Source organism: Oncorhynchus masou, chromosome 9 (genome assembly GCF_036934945.1).
Source record: "Oncorhynchus masou masou isolate Uvic2021 chromosome 9, UVic_Omas_1.1, whole genome shotgun sequence".
Classification (NCBI taxonomy): domain Eukaryota; kingdom Metazoa; phylum Chordata; class Actinopteri; order Salmoniformes; family Salmonidae; genus Oncorhynchus; species Oncorhynchus masou.
Window position 1 is genome coordinate 78,800,549 of NC_088220.1, and position 22,537 is coordinate 78,823,085.

Below are 22,537 nucleotides of genomic sequence, written 5' to 3' on the forward strand. Positions count from 1 at the left end.
TGGTTAAATAAAGGAGAAATAAATCAATAAAATACAGTGCATGCAGAGGAATTTAAAACTGCTGACTCTCTCCATTGCAGTCTCATTGATGTGGATCGGGGCATGTTCTGTCCTCTGCTTCCTGAAGTCAACAATCATCTCCTTTGTTTTGCTGACATTGAGGGAGAGACTGTTGTCTTGTCACAATACAAAGCCTCCTATAGTATCTACAAAACAAGAAAATAACAAGGCCTCAATATAATATAAGCATTATGGAAATAACTGCAGATTTCAGCACAGCCTTCAATAGCCTGAATAGGCTACACTTTGCAAAATAATATTATACGAATTTCATACTATTACAGGTAAATGAACAGAATACATACATAAACCAAATTAGTGAAAAGTTTAGATGTAATAATGCTGTATAATAGCCTGGAACACTTTTAGACATGCTTGCATTTGCTCAGTGAAATTATGAAATGAAGAACATTGTCAGGCATGGTTTCCACTTATTCAACAGGCGCTTCAACAAGTGAATTCATGTCAGAGTTCTTCCCGGGACAAATTTTGCCCGGAGGGCATACTTTATTAGTGTCAGTGTGCAATGCTGTCAGTGACTCTTCTCCTCCTGTTCATTTCGTCTCCAGTCAAGTTTCTTTCTCGCTGAAAATTCCCTTCCTGGCTCCTTCTCTTTGTGTGTGTATGTGTGTCTGACTGTGACTGTAATCTCCTACATTCTTTTTTTCCGCTAAAATGTTCCTTCTGGCCTATTTCCTCGTCCCGGATCACGGAAGAGGGACAACCCTCCTCTACTGAAGTCTGCCCCTCTGATCAACTGACCGTCTGAAGATTCACACACAAGTGTGTGTGTAGAGCTACGGCGAGAGACACACAATTTTAGCCTCGAAGTTCAGTTGTTGGAACGCATTTCCAGATCGCTTTGATATCAGAGAAGTGAAAGGAATGTGGACTATTTCTCATGGAGTTACCCGTGAGGATTAACTCGCGATAAGAAATCGGCGCCCGTGCTTGTGTTTGACCGTGGACTGGAGTATATGTCTGAGGTATATCAACCTGCTCGGTGTTCTGTAGCCGTAGAGCTCGTGCATGGTGAGTTTGAGACAGGCAGTTTGCTCCAGTCCAACTTCACAGTGAAAAGCAAATCGGGAGAAATGATGCGAACAGCACGAAAGTTTTAAACAAACTTTTACTTGAGTGTCTAGAGAAAACACGAGTAGGTAATTGGTCTCTTTTCAGAACAGTAAATTGTCCTTCCACGTTTGGGAATTTAGTTTACGGTGTGCAAACGCCACGGACAGAATGAACATCTCTGGGCGCGTGGTACTTGCGCTGTTGCTCGCCCTGCTTGTGGGCTTTACCGGGGGCACACAAGCCCAAGTAGTGTCCGCCAAGGTGATGCGGTCGTCAAACGTGAGGCGAGATGGTGAGTCTCAGTTTTTGATTTGTGTAACTTAATTTTGTGTGAATGTACAGTAACAAGTGTTTCAACAACAAAGCAACTGGTGTTTTGGACGAACTGTCTGTAGCCTATAATGGGTGGTAATATGGTTACTCTTAGTAATGAATTGAGTTCTGATCACAATGGATTTATACTTGCAGTTGTTTTGTTACAGATGACATTGAAAGAGGTCCTTATGAACAATGTTGGTTAATTAGGCCTAGACACATCAGACTTCTACAATGTATTCAAAAATATCCACATTAACAATACTCAATTGAATTATAAAACAATGAAAGGTGAATATAGAACTATAGAAGTTGAATGTAATCTTGATAGACAGTCCATGTCCAAAGTGGCCTTTCAGGAGAAGCCTAGATGTTGGTTCATCTAGTGGTGTGTATGTCTTAGTCCGTGGTGACAAATGACCCGGCTACTCATGGGAAGTCAGTTTCCTGTGTTGACCTGTTCAAATGACCTGGCTACTCATGGGAAGTCAGCTTCCTGTGTTGACCTGTTCAAATGACCCGGCTACTCATGGGAAGTCAGCTTCCTGTGTTGACCTGTTCAAATGACCTGGCTACTCATGGGAAGTCAGTTTCCTGTGTTGACCTGTTCAAATGACCTGGCTACTCATGGGAAGTCAGCTTCCTGTGTTGACCTGTTCAAATGACCTGGCTACTCATGGGAAGTCAGTTTCCTGTGTTGACCTGTTCAAATGACCCGGCTACTCATGGGAAGTCAGCTTCCTGTGTTGACCTGTTCAAATGACCTGGCTACTCATGGGAAGTCAGCTTCCTGTGTTGACCTGTTCAAATGACCCGGCTACTCATGGGAAGTCAGCTTCCTGTGTTGACCTGTTCAAATGACCCGGCTACTCATGGGAAGTCGGCTTCCTGTGTTGACCTGTTCAAATGACCCGGCTACTCATGGGAAGTCAGCTTCCTGTGTTGACCTGTTCAAATGACCCGGCTACTCATGGGAAGTCGGCTTCCTGTGTTGACCTGTTCAAATGACCTGGCTACTCATGGGAAGTCAGCTTCCTGTGTTGACCTGTTCAAATGACCCGGCTACTCATGGGAAGTCAGCTTCCTGTGTTGACCTGTTCAAATGACCTGGCTACTCATGGGAAGTCAGCTTCCTGTGTTGACCTGTTCAAATGACCCGGCTACTCATGGGAAGTCAGCTTCCTGTGTTGACCTGTTCAAATGACCTGGACACACTATTGTTACTTTGTCTGAGAGAGAGACAGAGGCGAGAGCGGAGGTGATCGAGAGCAGAGGAGCGAAGGCAGATGAGAGGGAATGAAAGAGACGGCTGCATGGGGCAATGGAGAGAATAGGGGGAAAGACAAACCGAAAGGGTGAGAGACCCCATTTAGGATATAGGGCACAGGCAGCAGGAGGAGAAGAGAGAGTACCAGTTGAGTTTTCCTCAGTGTTGTAGTAACACAGTAACATTGTACTCAGTGTTGTAAAACCACAGTAACACAGTAACATTGTCCTCAGTGTTCTACAACCACAGTAACATTGTCCTCAGTGTTCTGTTCTTTTCTCACCTGTGGTCATAGCAACCTTGTTGACCTGGTCGTCCTCAGTGTTGTAGAACCACAGTAACATTGTCCTCAGTGTTGTAGAACAACAGTAACACAGTAACATTGTCCTCGGTGTTGTAAAACCACAGTAACATTGTTCTCGGTGTTGTAAAACCACAGTAACATTGTACTCAGTGTTGTAGAACCACAGTACCATTGTTCTCGGTGTTGTAAAACCACAGTAACATTGTTCTCGGTGTTGTAAAACCACAGTAACATTGTTCTCGGTGTTGTAAAACCACAGTAACATTGTTCTCGGTGTTGTAAAACCACAGTAACATTGTTCTCGGTGTTGTAAAACCACAGTAACATTGTCCTCAGTGTTGTAAAACCACAGTAACATTGTTCTCGGTGTTGTAAAACCACAGTAACATTGTTCTCGGTGTTGTAAAACCACAGTAACATTGTCCTCAGTGTTGTAAAACCACAGTAACATTGTTCTCGGTGTTGTAAAACCACAGTAACATTGTCCTCGGTGTTGTAAAACCACAGTACCATTGTTCTCGGTGTTGTAAAACCACAGTAACATTGTTCTCGGTGTTGTAAAACCACAGTAACATTGTACTCAGTGTTGTAGAACCACAGTACCATTGTTCTCGGTGTTGTAAAACCACAGTAACATTGTTCTCGGTGTTGTAAAACCACAGTAACATTGTACTCAGTGTTGTAGAACCACAGTACCATTGTTCTCGGTGTTGTAAAACCACAGTAACATTGTCCTCAGAGTTCTGTTCTTTTCTTACCTGTAGTCATAGCTACCTTGTTGACCTGGTCATCCTCAGTGTTGTAGAACCACAGTAACATTGTCCTCAGTGTTGTAGAACCACAGTAACACTAACAACCCACAGGTGTCATTTAGTTTTGCCTGGAGACTACAGCCACATCCACAGCAGAATGCCTACATTATAACAGTCTGTCTCTCTAATTCACACACAGCTGTCTGCTATGAGCCTTTTTCTGGGCAGAGACCGAGGAAAATACCACAGTATCACTTACACCTCTGTGCCATGCTCTGGGCCCTGGTTCGTGTGTGTGTGTGTGTGTGTGTGGTGTGTACGCTCCATATGCCGTATCAACTAAGAGTCTCAGCGGGAGAGGCCCATCCTAATGGATTGGGTAATTTGGGTCTGTATGCAGATTGTTATTAGGTTGATCTGATCTCCAGTGTTTGGATCCTTTCAATACTCCAACCTCCCTTTACATCTGACAGGTGTGTGTGTGTGGACACATTAGCAACATTCATCAAAATTGTTAAAAGGTGATGAAAACAATTGTAACAAATGCAACAGTTGGACAATGAAGATCCTACAAACTGTTTGATTTAAAAAATTAAAAAATAATATATATTGTGTGTGTGTACACGTACGTACGTATACATACAGTTGAAGTCAGAAGTTCACATACACCTAAGCCAAATACATTTCAACTCAGTTTTTCACAATTGCTGACATTTAATCCTAGTAAAAATTCCCTGTCTTAGGTCAGTTAGGATCACCACTTTATTTTAAGAATGTGAAATGTCAGAATAATAGTAGTGAGTGATTTATTTCAGATTTTATTTCTTTCATCACATTCCCAGTGGATCAGAAGTTTACATACACCCAATTTGTATTTAGTAGCATTACCTTTAAATTGGTTAACTTGGGTCAAATGTTTTGGGTAGCCTTCCACGAGCTTCCCACAAAAAGTTGTGTGACTATAGGCCCAGAACCTCCTGACAGAGCTGGTGTAACTGAGTCAGGTTTGTAGGCCTCCTGACAGAGCTGGTGTAACTGAGTCACGTTTGTAGGCCTCCTGACAGAGCTGGTGTAACTGAGTCACGTTTGTAGGCCTCCTGACAGAGCTGGTGTAACTGAGTCACGTTTGTAGGCCCCCTGACAGAGCTGGTGTAACTGAGTCAGATGTGTAGGCCTCCTGACAGAGTTGGTGTAACTGAGTCACGTTTGTAGGCCTCCTGACAGAGTTGGTGTAACTGAGTCACGTTTGTAGGCCTCCTGACAGAGCTGGTGTAACTGAGTCACGTTTGTAGGCCTCCTTGCTTGCACACGCTTTTTCAGTTCTGCCCACAAACCTTCTATAGGATTGAGGTCAGGGCTTTGTGATGGCCACTCCAATACCTTGACTTTGTTGTCCTTAAGCCATTTTGCCACATCTTTTGAAGTATGCTTGGGGTTATTGTCCATTTGGAAGACCCATTTGCGACCAAGCTTTAACTTTAACTGATGTCTTGAGATGTTGCTTCAATATATCCACATAATTTTCAAGCCTCATGATGCCATATATTTTGTGAAGTGCACCAGTCCCTCCTGCAGCAAAGCACCACCACAACATGATGCTGCCACCCCCGTGCTTCACGGTTGGAATGGTGTTCATCGGCTTGCAAACCTCCCCCTTTTTCCTTCCAACATAACGATGGTCATTATGGCCAAACAGTTCTATTTCTGTTTCATCAGACCAGAGGACATTTCTCCACAAAAGAACGATCTTTGTCCCCATGTGCAGTTTCAAACCGTAGTCTGGCTTTTTATGGCAGTTTTGGAGCAGTGGCTTCTTCCTTGCTGAGCGACCTTTCAGGTTATGTCGATATAGGACTCGTTTTACTTTGGATATAGATGCTTTTGTACCTGTTTCCTCATCATCTTCACATTGGCCTTTGCTGTTGTTCTGGGTTTGATTTGCACTTTTCACACCAAAGTATGTTCATCTCTAGGAGACAGAACGTGTCTCCTTCCTGAGCATTATGGCGGCTGCGTCGTCCCATGGTGTTTATACTTGCGTACTATTGTTTGTACAGATGAACGTGGTACCTTCAGGCATTTGGAAAATGCTCCCAAGGATGAATAAGACTTGTGGAGGTCTACAATTTTTTTTCTGGGGTCTTGGCTGATTTCTTTTGATTTTTCATTAATGTCAAGCAAAGAGGCACTGCTTTCGAAGGTAGGGCTTGAAATACATCCACAGGTACACTTCCAATTGACTCAAATGATGTCAATTAGCCTATCAGAAGCTTCTAAAGTCATGACATAATTTTCTGGAATTTTCCAAGCTATTTAAAGGCACAGTCAACTTACTGTATGTAAACTTCTGACCCACTGGAATTTTGATACTGTGAATTGTAAGTTAAATAATCTGTCTGTAAACAATTGTTGGAAAAATGACTTGTCATGCACAAGTAGTTTTGCATAGTTCCACAAGTATGTCAGTAGCAGGATACCCTCAGATTAAAAATCAACAGGCTTTGGCTGTAAATAACACCTATCTATACACACACACACACACACACACACACACACACACACACCCCTACCTGTCTACATACTTTACATTGTTTGCAAGATCAGACATAATACCACTGTATCCCAGTGTTCATTTTTGGAAGTTGCTTTAATTTCATCTGTATTAAATGTCTGTCAGGCTCGTTGATATGATTGGACCAAGGTGCAGCGTGTATAGAGTTCCACATGTTTTAATTCATCGAAACTCACCAACAAAACAATAAACAGCAAACGAGCCGTAACGACTGGAGTGCTCACAGGCACTACACAAAAAAACAAGATCCCACAAACTAAAGGTGGAAAAAAGGCTGCCTAAGTATGATCCCCAATCAGAGACAACGATAGACAGCTGCCTCTGATTGGGAACTATACCCGGCCAACAAAGAAATAGAAAAACTAGAATGCCCACCCAAATCACACCCGACCTAACCAAATAGAGAAATAAAAAGGCTCTTTGTCTACTACTTTTTAAATGTTCAATTCCACAAAAACTTAACAACAGTCAAAATAAAGTAGTCTGTCTTGTGGTGTCGAGACGATGTGTTAAGTGTCTGACGCAGCTTTAGCGTTCTTATCGATGCAACGGAAATATAATGTATTCCATTGGGCCCAATTCAGCCATTCCCGGGGTGTGTCTGACAGGGTTCTGCAGGCATAACGTTACCTGGCATAGCGTTACCTGGCATAATGTTACCTGGCATAATGTTACCTGGCATAACGTTACCTGGCATAGCGTTACCTGGCATAATGTTACCTGGCATAATGTTACCTGGCATAATGTTACCTGGCATAATGTTACCTGGCATAATGTTACCTGGCATAATGTTACCTGGCATAGCGTTACCTGGCATAGCGTTACCTGGCATAGCGTTACCTGGCATAGCGTTACCTGGCATAGCGTTACCTGGCATAGCGTTACCTGGCATAGTGTTACCTGGCATAGGTTACCTGAAAAAAAGTATGAAAAAATCGCAAGAGTAAAATGAAACCGATCAATCTGTTGAGATTTAAGTGTCAAGTGAATTTTTCAAACACAGGAAATAATGTCTGAAAAACACAGATCCTTAGGTGGGTGGGGCATGCGCGTTGCTAGCACTCATGTGAACAGGTACAGTGCTGTCTTGGGACTTCAGGTTGACACAGACCCCTCAGCATTGAACAAACACATCATTTGGTATAGTGTGTGTGTGTGTGTGCTTTTGGTTGGCGTGCTTTTGGTTGGCAAGCTCTGTCACACGGCGCATGCAGGAATTCCCACCAAGGTTTCTCCTGTGTTTGTTTAGCGTTGTATTCACACTCCCCTCCTCACCATAAGTGTGTGTGCTTGGCAAACAATATTTGGCCTTTGTGTTCAAAACAACCCATCACCTTCACTGAGGAGACAGCAGAAAACACAGAGAGAGACACACACACAGAGAGAGACACACACACAGAGAGAGACATACACAGAGAGAGAGAGAGACATGTGTGTGTGTATATATATATATATATATATATATATACACACACACACACACACACACACACACACAGAGAGAGAGACCTATACACACACAGAGAGAAACATACACAGAGAGAGAGAGAGACATATATATATATATATATATATATACACACACACACACACAGAGAGAGAGAGACCTATACACACACAGAGAGAGACATATACACACATAGAGAGAGACATACACACACACACAGAGAGACATACACACAGAGACATATACACAGAGAGAGAGACATACACAGAGAGAGAGAGACATACACACACACACACACAGAGAGAGAGAGAGACATATACAGAGAGAGAGAGACTCATGCAGACAGAGAGAGGCGCACACAAAACCACACACACACACTCACTGACAAACTCCAAACCTCCTCATGAAAACAGTGTTTTTAATTTATTAAAGACACCATATAGGAAAGGAGCCCACCTCTCTGGTCTACACCGTTGCATATCGCTCTGTACGTCCCCACCTTTAATATGTCTGATTCCTTCCTCAATCTCTCCATCTTTCTTTCTCTTCTTTAATCAAATGCTGCTTCCGCTGCGGGTCTCAGAGCAAATCTAATATGGCAAAGAGTGTTTGCACGTAACACACACACACTGACAACAGTCTGTTTAGACATCAAAGTCTGCTGAAGAATGAAAGGCTGCTCCTGAATGTCAGGGAGGGTGGATGGAATGGAACTCAGTTAGGCTGTGTCCTCTGGCCATTGGTGATCTCAGTGGATTTCTCTAGGGCCCTGTAAAACCATATCTAGGGCCCTGTAAAACCATATCTAGGGCCCTGTAAAATCATATCTAGGGCCCTGTAAAACCATATCTGAGGCCCTGTAAAACCATATCTGAGGCCCTGTAAAACCATATCTGAGGCCCTGTAAAACCATATCTGAGGCCCTGTAAAATCATATCTAGGGCCCTGTAAAACCATATCTGAGGCCCTGTAAAATCATATCTGAGGCCCTGTAAAATCATATCTAGGGCCCTGTAAAATCATATCTAGGGCCCTGTAAAATCATATCTAGGGCCCTGTAAAATCATATCTAGGGCCCTGTAAAATCATATCTAGGGCCCTGTAAAATCATATCTAGGGCCCTGTAAAATCATATCTAGGGCCCTGTAAAATCATATCTAGGGCCCTGTAAAATCATATCCAGGGCCCTGTAAAATCATATCTAGGGCCCCTCTTTTTTTCATTTTTTTTCAGCACTGAGCACATTTCTGGTCTGCTGAGCTCAAACTTGAACGTTGTGAAAATTCTGTGCAACTTCCAACACACACTTACTGTGAACATTATTTTCTTCTTGAACTGCGCTGTTGGTTAAGGGTTTATCAGTAAGCATTTCACGGTAAAGTCTACACTTGTTGTATTCGGCGCATGTGACAGACAGTTTGATTTGATTTGAACATAGGCTGTACCCGCTTTAAGTTCCAGTTTTAACAGTGGCTAAGTAGGCTGCTGTAGTAGGCTGCTGTGGCTATTTGATCATAATCAAGATCATAGCCTACCAGAGTGGCCTACCATCAAAAACAGTGCAGAAAATGCATCCAATAATGTTATAACATGGAAATAGCTGTTCTATCATTCAGCCTACAGTAGCAGCCAATGTGTGGTCTTCAATGAAGCCTTCATGCAGGGCTTTATCCTGCTCATCCGTTTGTCCTTCAGACAAGGAGGCGACTGAACATGTTGTTTGATGCAAGAAACCACTTCACAAAATAAAATGCATTATTATTCCCATAGCATTATTACAGAGAATCAGACAAATTATGCTTCCCTCTGCCTATTGGCTACTTAGATAATTCAAGCCTGTCTCAAAATACAACACTGCCCCTTTAAGACAAAAAAGGGCTCTTCCTGACTCCTCTTTTTCCAAGGATGTCTAGAAATGGACAGGTTTTGTGCTCAATCACTCCCCTGCTGCTGTCTACAAATGATCTAGAACCTAATAACTCACTAACTAGCAAATGATATGAACAAAATGTGCACATGTGACTACATGTCTCTCTCACTTTGATCTCAACAAGCTCACCTACTCACCACCACTAATGCTGTACATGCTGTAAACACAGTCCAGTTCAATGTAAATGGCACAGAACCATATATGGCAATGGCCTATTTGCATATCGACCTACTGCATCTCTGATTGGTTATGCCACACTGGTCTGTGTAGAGTACAGGCTGAGTAGTGCGTGTCAATGCAATAGAATCCTACACCGATGTGTTCTGCCAACAACATCTCTTTCATAGCTTGTTTTGTTCCGGTATGCTGCATTGCAAGTGGTTAATATTGCCTCCTTGATTCAATCACAATTGCCACAGTAAAGGAAAACGTTGACAGTGTTAACAGGGAAAACTCTGGAAAAGTGGTCACCAACCTTTTCTGAGTCAAAATGCTGAGATCGACCACTCTGATTTTTTATTAACATGACTTAAACAACGTAATCCTATGCAACATTAACCAATTAAAAACAGTTCTGTAGCAATGAGGTTTGTGCAGTAAACTATAGGCCCAATACATTATCAACACATATTGGCTTTGCTTGAATTTACCTGCCAATGCATTGTTGTTCAGGCCAATTCGAAATTTGAGCTAGGCTATATGATCACACCAGTAATAGATCCGTTGTTGTATTACTTGTGAGGCACAGCTGAGTGAGCATACATTTAAATAATTAGCTTTTTATTTTACTGGGTGCCTCCATCTGATGGTCAGTCTCAGCGGAGGGAGAGAGAAGCAGATTGAGGGTCCGTCTCCCAACATCCCTCCTCTCTCCCTTTCCTCCACTGACACTGACCAAAAAGGGACACCGTCTTCCAGCTGATGGCGAAACTCGAGTCGCACCGCATTATTTCTGCCTCATGCACAAATTCATGTTGTTACTCCTATCGACTAGGAATGCCTTAGAGATCGACCAGTCGATTGCGATCGACCGATTTGGTGAGCACTGCTCTAGAAAGTTGAGTGAATTTCAATCTCTGCTTCTCTGGGGGCTGATACTCGGGTGGACTACTGCAGGCACACACACGCACAGCTTAGAGGGAACATTGTCTAAGGTCCTATAAAATGATATATAGGGCAGCAGAGGCTCCTCAGTGGAAGAGGAGGACCATCCTCAGTGAATTCCATAGAGGTCTCAATCCTTTTCAGATAAAACTATAAACTATAACAACTATATTCACACGTCACCAAATAATGGATCAAAACACACTGTTTTGCAGTGAATGTCTATAGTAGCCTCAGCAGCACTCTGTAGGGCAGCACCGTAGGGTAGGGTGGCACCGTAGGGTAGTTGGACCGTAGGGTGGCACCGTAGGGTAGTTGGACCGTAGGGTGGCACCGTAGGGTAGATAGGACCGTAGGGTGGCACCGTAGGGTAGATAGGACCGTAGCGTGGCACCGTAGGGTAGATAGGACCGTAGCGTGGCACCGTAGGGTAGATAGGACCGTAGGGTGGCACCGTAGAGTAGATAGGACCGTAGGGTGGCACCGTAGGGTAGATAGGACCGTAGGGTGGCACCGTAGGGTAGATAGGACCGTAGGGTAGATGGCACCGTAGGGTAGATAGGACCGTAGGGTAGATGGCACCGTAGGGTAGATGGCACCGTAGGGTAGATAGGACCGTAGGGTAGATAGGACCGTAGGGTGGCACCGTAGGGTAGATAGCACCGTAGGGTAGATAGGACCGTAGGGTGGCACCGTAGGGTAGATAGGACCGTAGGGTGGCACGGTGGTGTAGGGTAGCGTAGCAAAATAGGGTAGACTGTAGAGTAGGGTAGCACCGTAGGGTTAGTTATCATCGTAGGGTAGCAGCACTCTGTAGGGTAGAACCGTGGTGTAGTGTAGCAACACTCTGTAGGGTAGCAACGTGGGGTAGCAGCACTCTGTAGGGTTAGCAGGGTAGGGGAGCACTGTGTTGTAGGGTAGCAGCACTCTGTAGGGTAGCACCATGGTGTAGGGTAGAATCGTGGGGTAGCAGCACTCTGTAGGGTAGAACCGTAGGGTAGCATCGTGGGGTAGCATCGTGGTGTAGGGTAGCAGCACTCTGTAGGGTAGAACCGTGGTGTAGGGGAGAAGCACTCTGTAGGGTAGCACCGTAGGGTAGGGTGGCACCGGGGTGTAGGGTAGCCCTGGGGTGTAGGGTAGCACCGTAGGGTAGAGGCACTCTGTAGGGTAGCACCGTGGTGTAGGGTAGCACCGTGGTGTAGGGTAGCACCATGGTGTAGGGTAGCACCATGGTGTAGGGTAGCACCATGGTGTAGGGTAGCACCATGGTGTAGGGTAGCAGCACTCTGTAGGGTAGCAGCACTCTGTAGGGTAGCACTGTAGGGTAGCAGCACTCTGTAGGGTAGCACCGTAGGGTAGCAGAACTCTGTATGGTAGCACCATAGGGTAGCAGCACTCTGTAGGGTAGCACCATAGGGTAGCAGCACTCTGTAGGGTAGCACTGTAAGGTAGGGTAGCAGCACTCTGTAGGGTAGCACCGTAAGGTAGGGTAGCAGCACTCTGTAGGGTAGCACCGTAAGGTAGAGGAACGCTGTAGGGTAGCACTGTAGGGTAGAAGCACTCTGTAGGGTAGCACTGTAAGGTAGGGTAGCAGCACTCTGTAGGGTAGCACCGTAAGGAAGGGTAGCAACACTCTGTAGGGTAGACCGTAGGGTAGCAGACCTCTGTATGGTAGCACCATAGGGTAGCAGCACTCTGTAGGGTAGCACCATAGGGTAGCAGCACTCTGTAGGGTAGCACTGTAAGGTAGGGTAGCAGCACTCTGTAGGGTAGCACCGTAAGGTAGGGTAGCAGCACTCTGTAGGGTAGCACCGTAAGGTAGAGGAACGCTGTAGGGTAGCACTGTAGGGTAGCAGCACTCTGTAGGGTAGCACTGTAAGGTAGGGTAGCAGCACTCTGTAGGGTAGCACCGTAAGGAAGGGTAGCAACACTCTGTAGGGTAGACCGTAGTGTAGAAGCACTCTGTAGGGTAGCACCGTAAGGAAGGGTAGCAGAACTCTGTAGGGTAGCATCGTAGGGTAGCAGCACTGTAGGGTAGCACTGTAAGGTAGGGTAGCAGCACTCTGTAGGGTAGCACCGTAAGGTAGGGTAGCAGCACACCGTAGGGTAGCAGAACGCTGTAGGGTAGCACTCTGTAGGATAGCAGCACTCTGTAGGATAGCAGCACTCTGTAGGATAGCAGCACTCTGTAGGGTAGAACCGTAGGGTAGCAGCACTCTGTTGGGTAGCACCATGATGTAGCAGGAGCAGTGGTGACCTGTCATTCAGGGCAGGTGATCCACATTTTTAGCTAAAATAAATAAAACAATTTCAAAAATGTAAATGTTATTTTGGCAATAATACGTGTCGCATGTTAGTTTGCAAACAATGTTAAACATTTTTTATTTTTTATTTAATGAATCCACATACAGACATGGTCTCTCTTTGTTTTCTTGAGTAAGGCAACTCCAAAATGCAGGTGTTTCAGTCTAGCTCAGGGCTTTCTGTGGTGGTGGGGCAGCCAGGGGAAAATACAGAGCGTAGGGGTTGGTAATGTTCTCTGGTTGCGCCATGATTAACTCAGTGTTCTGTCACTCGTGGAGACAGTACGTCACCACCAAGCCTAAGGGTAGACCTTGGGTGCTGCCATAGAGTTACATTAGAAGTGCTCATTCAAGAAGGCTCAATGTCATTGGTCACACATAAAATGACATCAAATCATGTTAGATCTACAGCAGCTTGGATTGGACTGATCATGTCAATTTCATACTTTCAAAATCTTAGCTAGCAGTCATCATCATTAATTAATTCCACAATCTACTGGCAAATCCTTTTAATCCTTGTCATATGAAGAGAAATTATAGATAACACTTATCGGTGCTCATCGGCCATTGGACATAAACATTACACAACAAGTTGGAAATTGCAAATTCAACAATGAGTGGTTTGGAATCCGTGACGGTGGTCAACTGAAGCATTGTAAAGCAATCACCAGCCTGATATTCAGTGGAGTGGATGTGTGGTCCCAAATTTGGGATTAAATGGCTCTTTTCCAAGTTTAAAATGATAAACATTCAACTTTGGCCATGCTGTCAATGAAGCATAATTTGTGCCTCGCTCAAAACAACTGTTAACTCAGAAATGGACTTCAGTGAGTTCAAGACAACTGGGAATTCTGGGAAAAAAATAGCTCTGACTGGGAAATTACTTTTTCCCTGACACGCAAAAGTATGTTTTACATTTCAAATGTTCAGGCAGGACAGCAACAGTCCAATTCACACACCGAGCAATATAACGAATTGTCATCCCTACTGCCTCTGATCTGGCGGACTCACGAAACACACACAGTGCATTTGTAAATTATGTCTGAATGTGGGAATGTGATCCTGTCTGTCTCTAAATAAATTGTTGTTGTGTTGCGTCTGGTTTGCTTACTACAAGGAATTTGATGTATATCTTTTACTTTTACTGAAGTTTGACAATTTTCCACCACTGGGTAAGGGTTAGTACTGTTGTAGGGTAATGGTTAGGGTTAGAACTAGAGCTAGGGTTAGTACTGTTGTAGGGTAATGGTTAGGGTTAGAACTAGAGCTAGGGTTAGTACTGTTGTAGGGTAATGGTTAGGGTTAGAACTAGAGCTAGGGTTAGTACTGTTGTAGGGTAATGTTAGGGTAGATGGTTAGGGGGTTAGTTAGAACTAGAGCTAGGGTTAGTACTGTTGTAGGGTAATGGTTAGGGTTAGAACTAGAGCTAGGGTTTAGTACTGTTGTAGGGTAATGGTTAGGGTTAGAACTAGAGCTAGGGTTAGTACTGTTGTAGGGTAATGGTTAGGGTTAGAACTAGAGCTAGGGTTAGTACTGTTGTAGGGTAATGGTTAGGGTTAGAACTAGAGCTAGGGTTAGTACTGTTGTAGGGTAATGGTTAGGGTTAGAACTAGAGCTAGGGTTAGTACTGTAATGTTAGGGTTAGAACTAGACTAAGAGGGTTGGTTAGGGTAATGGTTAGGGTTAGAACTAGAGCTAGGGTTAGTACTGTTGTAGGGTAATGGTTAGGGTTAGAACTAGAGCTAGGGTTAGTACTGTTGTAGGGTAATGGTTAGGGTTAGAACTAGAGCTAGGGTTAGTACTGTTGTAGGGTAATGGTTAGGGTTAGAACTAGAGCTAGGGTTAGTACTGTTGTAGGGTAATGGTTAGGGTTAGAACTAGAGCTAGGGTTAGTACTGTTGTAGGGTAATGGTTAGGGTTAGAACTAGAGCTAGGGTTAGTACTGTTGTAGGGTAATGGTTAGGGTTTAGTTAGAACTAGAGGGTTAGAACTGTTGTAGGGTAATGGTTAGGGTTAGAACTAGAGCTAGGGTTAGTACTGTTGTAGGGTAATGGTTAGGGTTAGAACTAGAGCTAGGGTTAGTACTGTTGTAGGGTAATGGTTAGGGTTAGGGTTAGTACTGTTGTAGGGTAATGGTTAGAACTAGAGCTAGGGTTAGTACTGTTGTAGGGTAATGGTTAGGGTTAGAACTAGAGCTAGGGTTAGTACTGTTGTAGGGTAATGGTTAGGGTTAGAACTAGAGCTAGGGTTAGTAGATAGTTAGTTGAATTGTTACTGATTGATTGAACTTATTATAAACGAATTCGCCCAAGATAATCATAAGACAAAATGCATCAGTGATTAGATATATTCCTGTAACCTTTTGAAACGACACAGGAATTCCCCTGTCTGTGTGTCTACTTTGTGTAGCCGTTAGCGATGATGCTAACGATAACTATCTTCTGGTAGAGATGGAAAGGCTTTCCTATAGACCTTCTATATTAAATGTTAACTACAAAGTAGCCCACCTGCAGAATGAGATCAGGATTATTTTCCTCAATCCACTGGCCATTTTGTTTTGCCAACTCTGCAATCACATGATTGATACTGGAACGTTGCTAACCAAATAACGGTCTCTTGCTGGTGCGCACTTTCAATAAAACCTAACTACACCCCAAAATCAATAATCTCTTCTATTTTCCCCAGACCTCAAAAGTGGTCTCCAGATGTGGTCTAAGCAATGTTGTGGTCTTAAAACGTGATTAAAAAAACATGACGCAAACCCAGAAAAAATGGTTTGTGTGGAGGTGCTGACTAACGGCAAATTAACTATCAGAATAATGTCGCGAACTCCATGTATAAACTCCCAGCAGTTTAATGGGTATTTACCAATGCTTCAGCATTACTATGCCTTCATAAAATGTTGTTTTTCTATTTTAAAAAGTGTTTTTTGAGAGGGAAAACCTGAAAAAAATGTGGAAAACCTGGGAAAACAAAACTAAGAAAGTGGAACTTGGGAAAAACCGGAATCAGGCGCAACACAATATAGGACCCTACTTTTCTGACTGAAATAGTTTGTATGTGATGTCATCACTTTTGGCTGACTATGGGTGGCCTCTTCTCTCCAAGAAAAACACAAACATGCAGACACCCGCAGGCATGCTCACATACTCTACCACTGGAGTGAAAGAGACTCCACACCATGGAGTCTATAGGTTAACCTGTACTAGAGGTCTACCACTGGAGTGAAAGAGACTCCACACCATGGAGTCTATAGGTAAACCTGTACTAGAGGTCTACCACTGGAGTGAAAGAGACTCCACACCATGGAGTCTATAGGTAAACCTGTACTAGAGGTCTACCACTGGAGGGAAAGAGACTCCACACCATGGAGTCTATAGGTTAACCTGTACTAGAGGTCTACCACTGGAGTGAAAGAGACTCCACACCATGGAGTCTATAGGTAAACCTGTACTAGAGGTCTACCACTGGAGGAAAGAGACTCCACACCATGGAGTCTATAGGTTAACCTGTACTAGAGGTCTACCACTGGAGTGAAAGAGACTCCACACCATGGAGTCTATAGGTAAACCTGTACTAGAGGTCTACCACTGGAGTGAAAGAGACTCCACACCATGGAGTCTATAGGTAAACCTGTACTAGAGGTCTACCACTGGAGTGAAAGAGACTCCACACCATGGAGTCTATAGGTTAACCTGTACTAGAGGTCCACCACTGGAGTGAAAGAGACTCCACACCATGGAGTCTATAGGTTAACCTGTACTAGAGATCCACCACTGGAGTGAAAGAGACTCCACACCATGGAGGTCTACCACTGGAGTGAAACTGCCTGTTCAGGGGCAGAACGACAGATTTGTACCTTGTCAGCTCGGGGATTTGAACTTGCAACCTTTCGGTTACTTGTCCAACTCTAGCCACTAGGCTACCCTGCCGCCCCAAAATATATATATATATATAAATAATAAATTATAAACTGAAAAATTGGGCGTGCAATCAGTTTTGCACATCGAGAGACTGACATTTTTTCCCATTCCTCCTTGCAAAACAGCTCAAGCTCAGTGAGGTTGGATGGAGAGCATTTGTGAACAGCAGTTTTCAGTTCTTTCCACAGATTCTCGATTGGATTCAGGTCTGGACTTTGACTTGGCCATTCTAACACCTGGATATGTTTATTTTTGAACCATTCCATTGTAGATTTTGCTTTATGTTTTGGATCATTGTCTTGTTGGAAGACAAATCTCCGTCCCAGTCTCAGGTCTTTTGCAGACTCCATCTGTTATGAACTTGAGTGAAGACCCAAACGCGGTTTTAACAGAAAACAGAGTTCTTTAATAAAAAACAGGAATGGCATAAATCCTCTTCCAACGTAGTCAATGGAACAAAAGAACGTAGTATAATGCAGGTTGCACCTGCCATGCAGACTCCGACAGGACAGGACAAGGTGGAAGCAAACGAGACGACAGCTTGCTTCTGGCATCAAAAAACACAAACAAGAATCAGACACTGAAAGTAGCAGGAACAGAGAAAGAAATAGAGACCTAATCAGAGGGGGAAGAGAGAACAGGTGGGGAAAGAGAGAATGAGCTAGTTAGGGGAAATGTAGAACAGCTGAGGGATGAGAGACAGAGAAGGTAACCTAAAAAGACCAGCAGAGAGAGAGAATGAAGAGAAAGGACAGGAACAGACATAACAAGACATGACAGTACCCCCCCCACTCACCGAGCGCCTCCTGGCGCACTCGAGGAGGAAACCTGGCGGCAACGGAGGAAATCATCGATCAGCGAACGGTCCAGCACGTCCCGAGAGGGAACCCAACTCCTCTCCTCAGGACCGTACCCCTCCCAATCCACTAGGTACTGATGACCACGGCCCCGAGGGCGCATGTCCAAAATCTTACGAACCCTGTAGATGGGTGCGCCCTCGACAAGGATGGGGGGAGGGACGAGCGGGGGCGCGAAGAACGGGCTTAACACAGGAGACATGGAAGACCGGGTGAACGCGACGAAGATAGCGGGAGAAGAAGTCGCACTGCGACAGGATTAATGACCTGGGAAATACGGAACGGACCAATGAACCGCGGGGCCAACTTGCGAGAAGCTGTCTTAAGGGGAAGGTTCTGAGTGGAGAGCCATACTCTCTGAGCGCAACAATATCTAGGACTCTTGGTCCTACGCTTATTAGCGGCCCTCACAGTCTGCGCCCTATTACGGCAAAGTGCCGACCTGACCCCTTCCAGGTGCGCTCGCAACGCTGGACAAAAGCCTGAGCGGAGGGGACGCAGGACTCGGCGAGCTGAGATGAGAACAGCGGAGGCTGGTACCCGAGGCTACACTGAAAAGGGGATAGACCGGTAGCAGACGAGGGAAGCGAGTTGTGGGCGTACTCTGCCCAGGGGAGCTGTTCTGACCAAGACGCAGGGTTACGAAAAGAAAGACTGCGTAAAATGCGACCAACAGTCTGATTGGCCCGTTCGGCTTGACCGTTAGACTGGGGATGAAAGCCGGACGAGAGACTGACGGAAGCCCCAATCAAACGGCAAAACTCCCTCCAAAATTGAGACGTGAACTGCGGGCCTCTGTCGGAAACGACGTCAGACGGAAGGCCATGAATTCGGAAAACATTCTCGATAATGATCTGAGCCGTCTCCTTAGCAGAAGGGAGCTTATCGAGAGGAATGAAATGAGCCGCCTTAGAGAATCTATCGACAACCGTAAGAATAACTGTCCTCCCCGCTGATGAAGGCAGTCCGGTGATAAAATCTAAAGCGATGTGAGACCACGGTCGAGAGGGAATGGGAAGCGGTCTGAGACGGCCGGCAGGAGGAGAGTTCCCAGATTTAGTCTGCGCGCAGACCGAACAAGCGGCGACAAATCGACGCGCGTCACGTTCCCGAGTGGGCCACCAGAAACGCTGGCGAATGGAAGCGAGCGTACCCCGAACGCCGGGGTGGCCGGCTAACTTGGCAGAGTGGGCCCACTGAAGAACGGCCGGACGAGTAGGAACGGGAACGAACAGAAGGTTCCTAGGGCAAGCTCGCGGCGACGGAGTGTGAGCGAGTGCTTGCTTTACCTGCCTCTCAATTCCCCAGACAGTCAACCCGACAACACGCCCCTCAGGGAGAATCCCATCGGGGTCGGTGGAGACCTCAGAAGAACTGAAGAGACGAGATAAAGCATCAGGTTTGGTGTTTTTTGAGCCCGGACGATAAGAAATAACAAACTCGAAACGAGCGAAAAACAGAGCCCAACGAGCCTGACGCGCATTAAGTCGTTTGGCTGAACGGATGTACTCAAGGTTCCTATGGTCAGTCCAAACGACAAAAGGAACGGTCGCCCCTCCAACCACTGTCGCCATTCGCCTAGGGCTAAGCGGATGGCGAGCAGTTCGCGATTACCAACATCATAGTTACGTTCTGACGGCGATAAGCGATGAGAGAAAAACGCGCAAGGATGGACCTTGCCGTCAGAGAGAGAGCGCTGAGAAAGAATGGCTCCCACGCCCACCTCTGACGCGTCAACCTCAACAACAAACTGTCTAGAGATGTCAGGTGTAACAAGAATAGGTGCGGATGTAAAACGATTCTTAAGAAGATCAAAAGCTCCCTGGGCGGAAACGGACCACTTAAAGCACGTCTTAACAGAAGTAAGGGCTGTGAGAGGAGCTGCCACCTGACCGAAATTACGGATGAAACGACGGTAGAAATTAGCGAAGCCCAGAAAGCGCTGCAGCTCGACGCGTGACTTAGGAACGGGCCAATCAATGACAGCCTGGACCTTAGCGGGATCCATCTTAATGCCCTCAGCGGAAATAACGGAACCGAGAAAGGGACAGAGGCGGCATGAAAAGTGCACTTCTCAGCCTTCACATAAAGACAGTTCTCCAAAAGGCGCTGGAGGACGCGTCGCACGTGCTGAACATGAATCGAGAGAGACGGTGAAAAAATCAGGATATCGTCCATGTAAACGAAAACAAAAATGTTCAGCATGTCTCTCAGGACGTCGTTAACTAGTGCCTGAAAGACAGCTGGAGCGTTAACGAGGCCGAAAGGAAGAACCCGGTATTCAAAGTGCCCTAACGGAGTGTTAAACGCCGTCTTCCACTCGTCCCCCTCCCTGATGCGCACGAGATGGTAGGCGTTACGAAGGTCCAATTTGGTGAAAAACCTGGCTCCCTGCAGGATCTCGAAGGCTGAAGACATAAGAGGAAGCGGATAACGATTCTTAACTGTTATGTCATTCAACCCTCGATAATCCACGCATGGGCGCAGGGACCCGTCCTTCTTCTGAACAAAAAAGAACCCCGCGCCGGCGGGGGAGGAGGAGGAGACTATGGTACCGGCGTCGAGCGAAACCGACAAATAATCCTCGAGAGCCTTACGTTCGGGAGCCGACAGAGAGTATAATCTACCCGGGGGAGTAGTTCCCGGAAGGAGATCAATACTACAGTCATACGACCGGTGTGGAGGGAGAGAAGTGGCCTTGGAACGACTGAACACCGTGCGCAGATCGTGATACTCCTCCGGCACCCCTGTCAAATCGCCAGGCTCCTCCTGTGAAGAAGAAACAGAGGAAACAGGAGGGATAGCAGACATTAAACAGGTTACATGACAAGAAACATTCCAGGATAGGATAGTATTACTAGACCAATTAATAGAAGGGTTATGGCGCACTAGCCAGGGATGACCCAAAACAACAGGTGTAAAAGGTGAACGAAAAATTAAAAAAGAAATGGTTTCGCTATGATTACCAGAGACAGTGAGGGTTAAAGGCAGCGTCTCACGCTGAATCTTGGGGAGAGAACTACCATCTAAAGCGAACAAGGCCCTGGGCTCCCCTAACTGTCTGAGAGGAATGTCATGTTCCCGAGCCCAGGTCTCGTCCATAAAACAGCCCTCCGCCCCAGAGTCTATCAAGGCACTGCAGGAAGCAGATGAACCGGGCCAGCGGAGATGGACCGGAAAGGTAGTGCGTGATCCAGAAGGAGAGGCCTGAGTAGTTGCGCTCACCAGTAGCCCTCCTCTTACTGATGAGCTCTGGCCTTTTACTGGACATGAGGTGACAAAATGACCAGCGGAGCCGCAGTAGAGACAGAGGCGATTGGTGATTCTCCGTTCCCTCTCCTTGGCCGAGATGCGAATACCCCCCAGCTGCATAGGCTCAGCATCCGAGCCGGCGGAGGAGGGTGGCAGTGATGCGGCAGGTGGCAGTGATGTGGAGAGGGGAGCAACGGAGAACGTGAGCTCCTTTCCACGAGCTCGGCGACGAAGATCAAACCGTCGCTCTATGCGAATAGCGAGAGCTATTAAGGAGTCCAGACTGGAAGGAACCTCCCGGGAGAGGATCTCATCCTTAACCTCGACGTGGAGACCCTCCAGAAAACGAGCGAGCAAAGCCGGCTCGTTCCAGTCACTAGAGGCAGCGAGAGTGCGAAACTCAATAGAATAATCCGTTATGGATCTATTCCCCTGACATAGGGAAGACAGGGCCCTGGAAGCCTCCTCGCCAAAAACAGAACGGTCAAAAACCCGTATCATCTCCTCCTTAAAGTCCTGATACTGGTTAATACACTCAGCCCTCGCCTCCCAGACTGCCGTGCCCCACTCACGCGCCCCGTCCGGTAAGGAGAGAAATGGCGTAGGCGATGCGGGCTGCGCTCCTGGAGTAGGTGTTGGGCTGGAGAGAGAACACCACATCACACTGAGTGAGGAATGAGCGGCACTCAGTGGGCTCCCCAGAGTAACACGGCGGGTTGTTGATCCTGGGCTCCGGAGACTCGGAAACCCTGGAAGTGGGCGGTGGATCGAGGTGGAGTTGGTGAACCCGTCTTGTGAGGTCGGAGACTTGGACGGCCAGGGTCTCAACGGCATGTTGAGCAGCAGACAATTCCTCCTCGTGTCTGCCTAGCATCGCTCCCTGGATCTCGACGGCGGAGTGAAAAGGGTCCGGAGCCGCTGGGTCCATTCTTGGTCTGATTCTTCTGTTATGAACTTGAGTGAAGACCCAAACGCGGTTTTAACAGAAAACAGAGTTCTTTAATAAAAACAGGAATGGCATAAATCCTCTTCCAACGTAGTCAATGGAACAAAAGAACGTAGTATAATGCAGGTTGCACCTGCCATGCAGACTCCGACAGGACAGGACAAGGTGGAAGCAAACGAGACGACAGCTTGCTTCTGGCATCAAAAAACACAAACAAGAATCAGACACTGAAAGTAGCAGGAACAGAGAAAGAAATAGAGACCTAATCAGAGGGGGAAGAGAGAACAGGTGGGGAAAGAGAGAATGAGCTAGTTAGGGAAATGTAGAACAGCTGAGGGATGAGAGACAGAGAAGGTAACCTAAAAAGACCAGCAGAGAGAGAGAATGAAGAGAAAGGTCAGGAACAGACATAACAAGACATGACACCATCA

At 45.9% G+C, this 22,537-nt stretch overlaps 1 protein-coding gene across 1 annotated transcript in view; it reads left to right on the forward strand.

Annotated features, from left to right (window-relative positions):
- The first annotated feature begins 539 nt into the window (after nucleotides 1–539).
- LOC135545099 (platelet-derived growth factor D-like) overlaps nucleotides 540–22,537 on the forward strand; it is a 111,998-nt gene continuing 90,000 nt past the window's right edge. Inside the window, exon 1 of the mRNA XM_064972740.1 lies at nucleotides 540–1,426. Coding sequence (XP_064828812.1) covers nucleotides 1,303–1,426 — 124 coding nt within the window. The 5' untranslated portion in view covers nucleotides 540–1,302. The remainder of the gene's footprint in view (nucleotides 1,427–22,537) is intronic.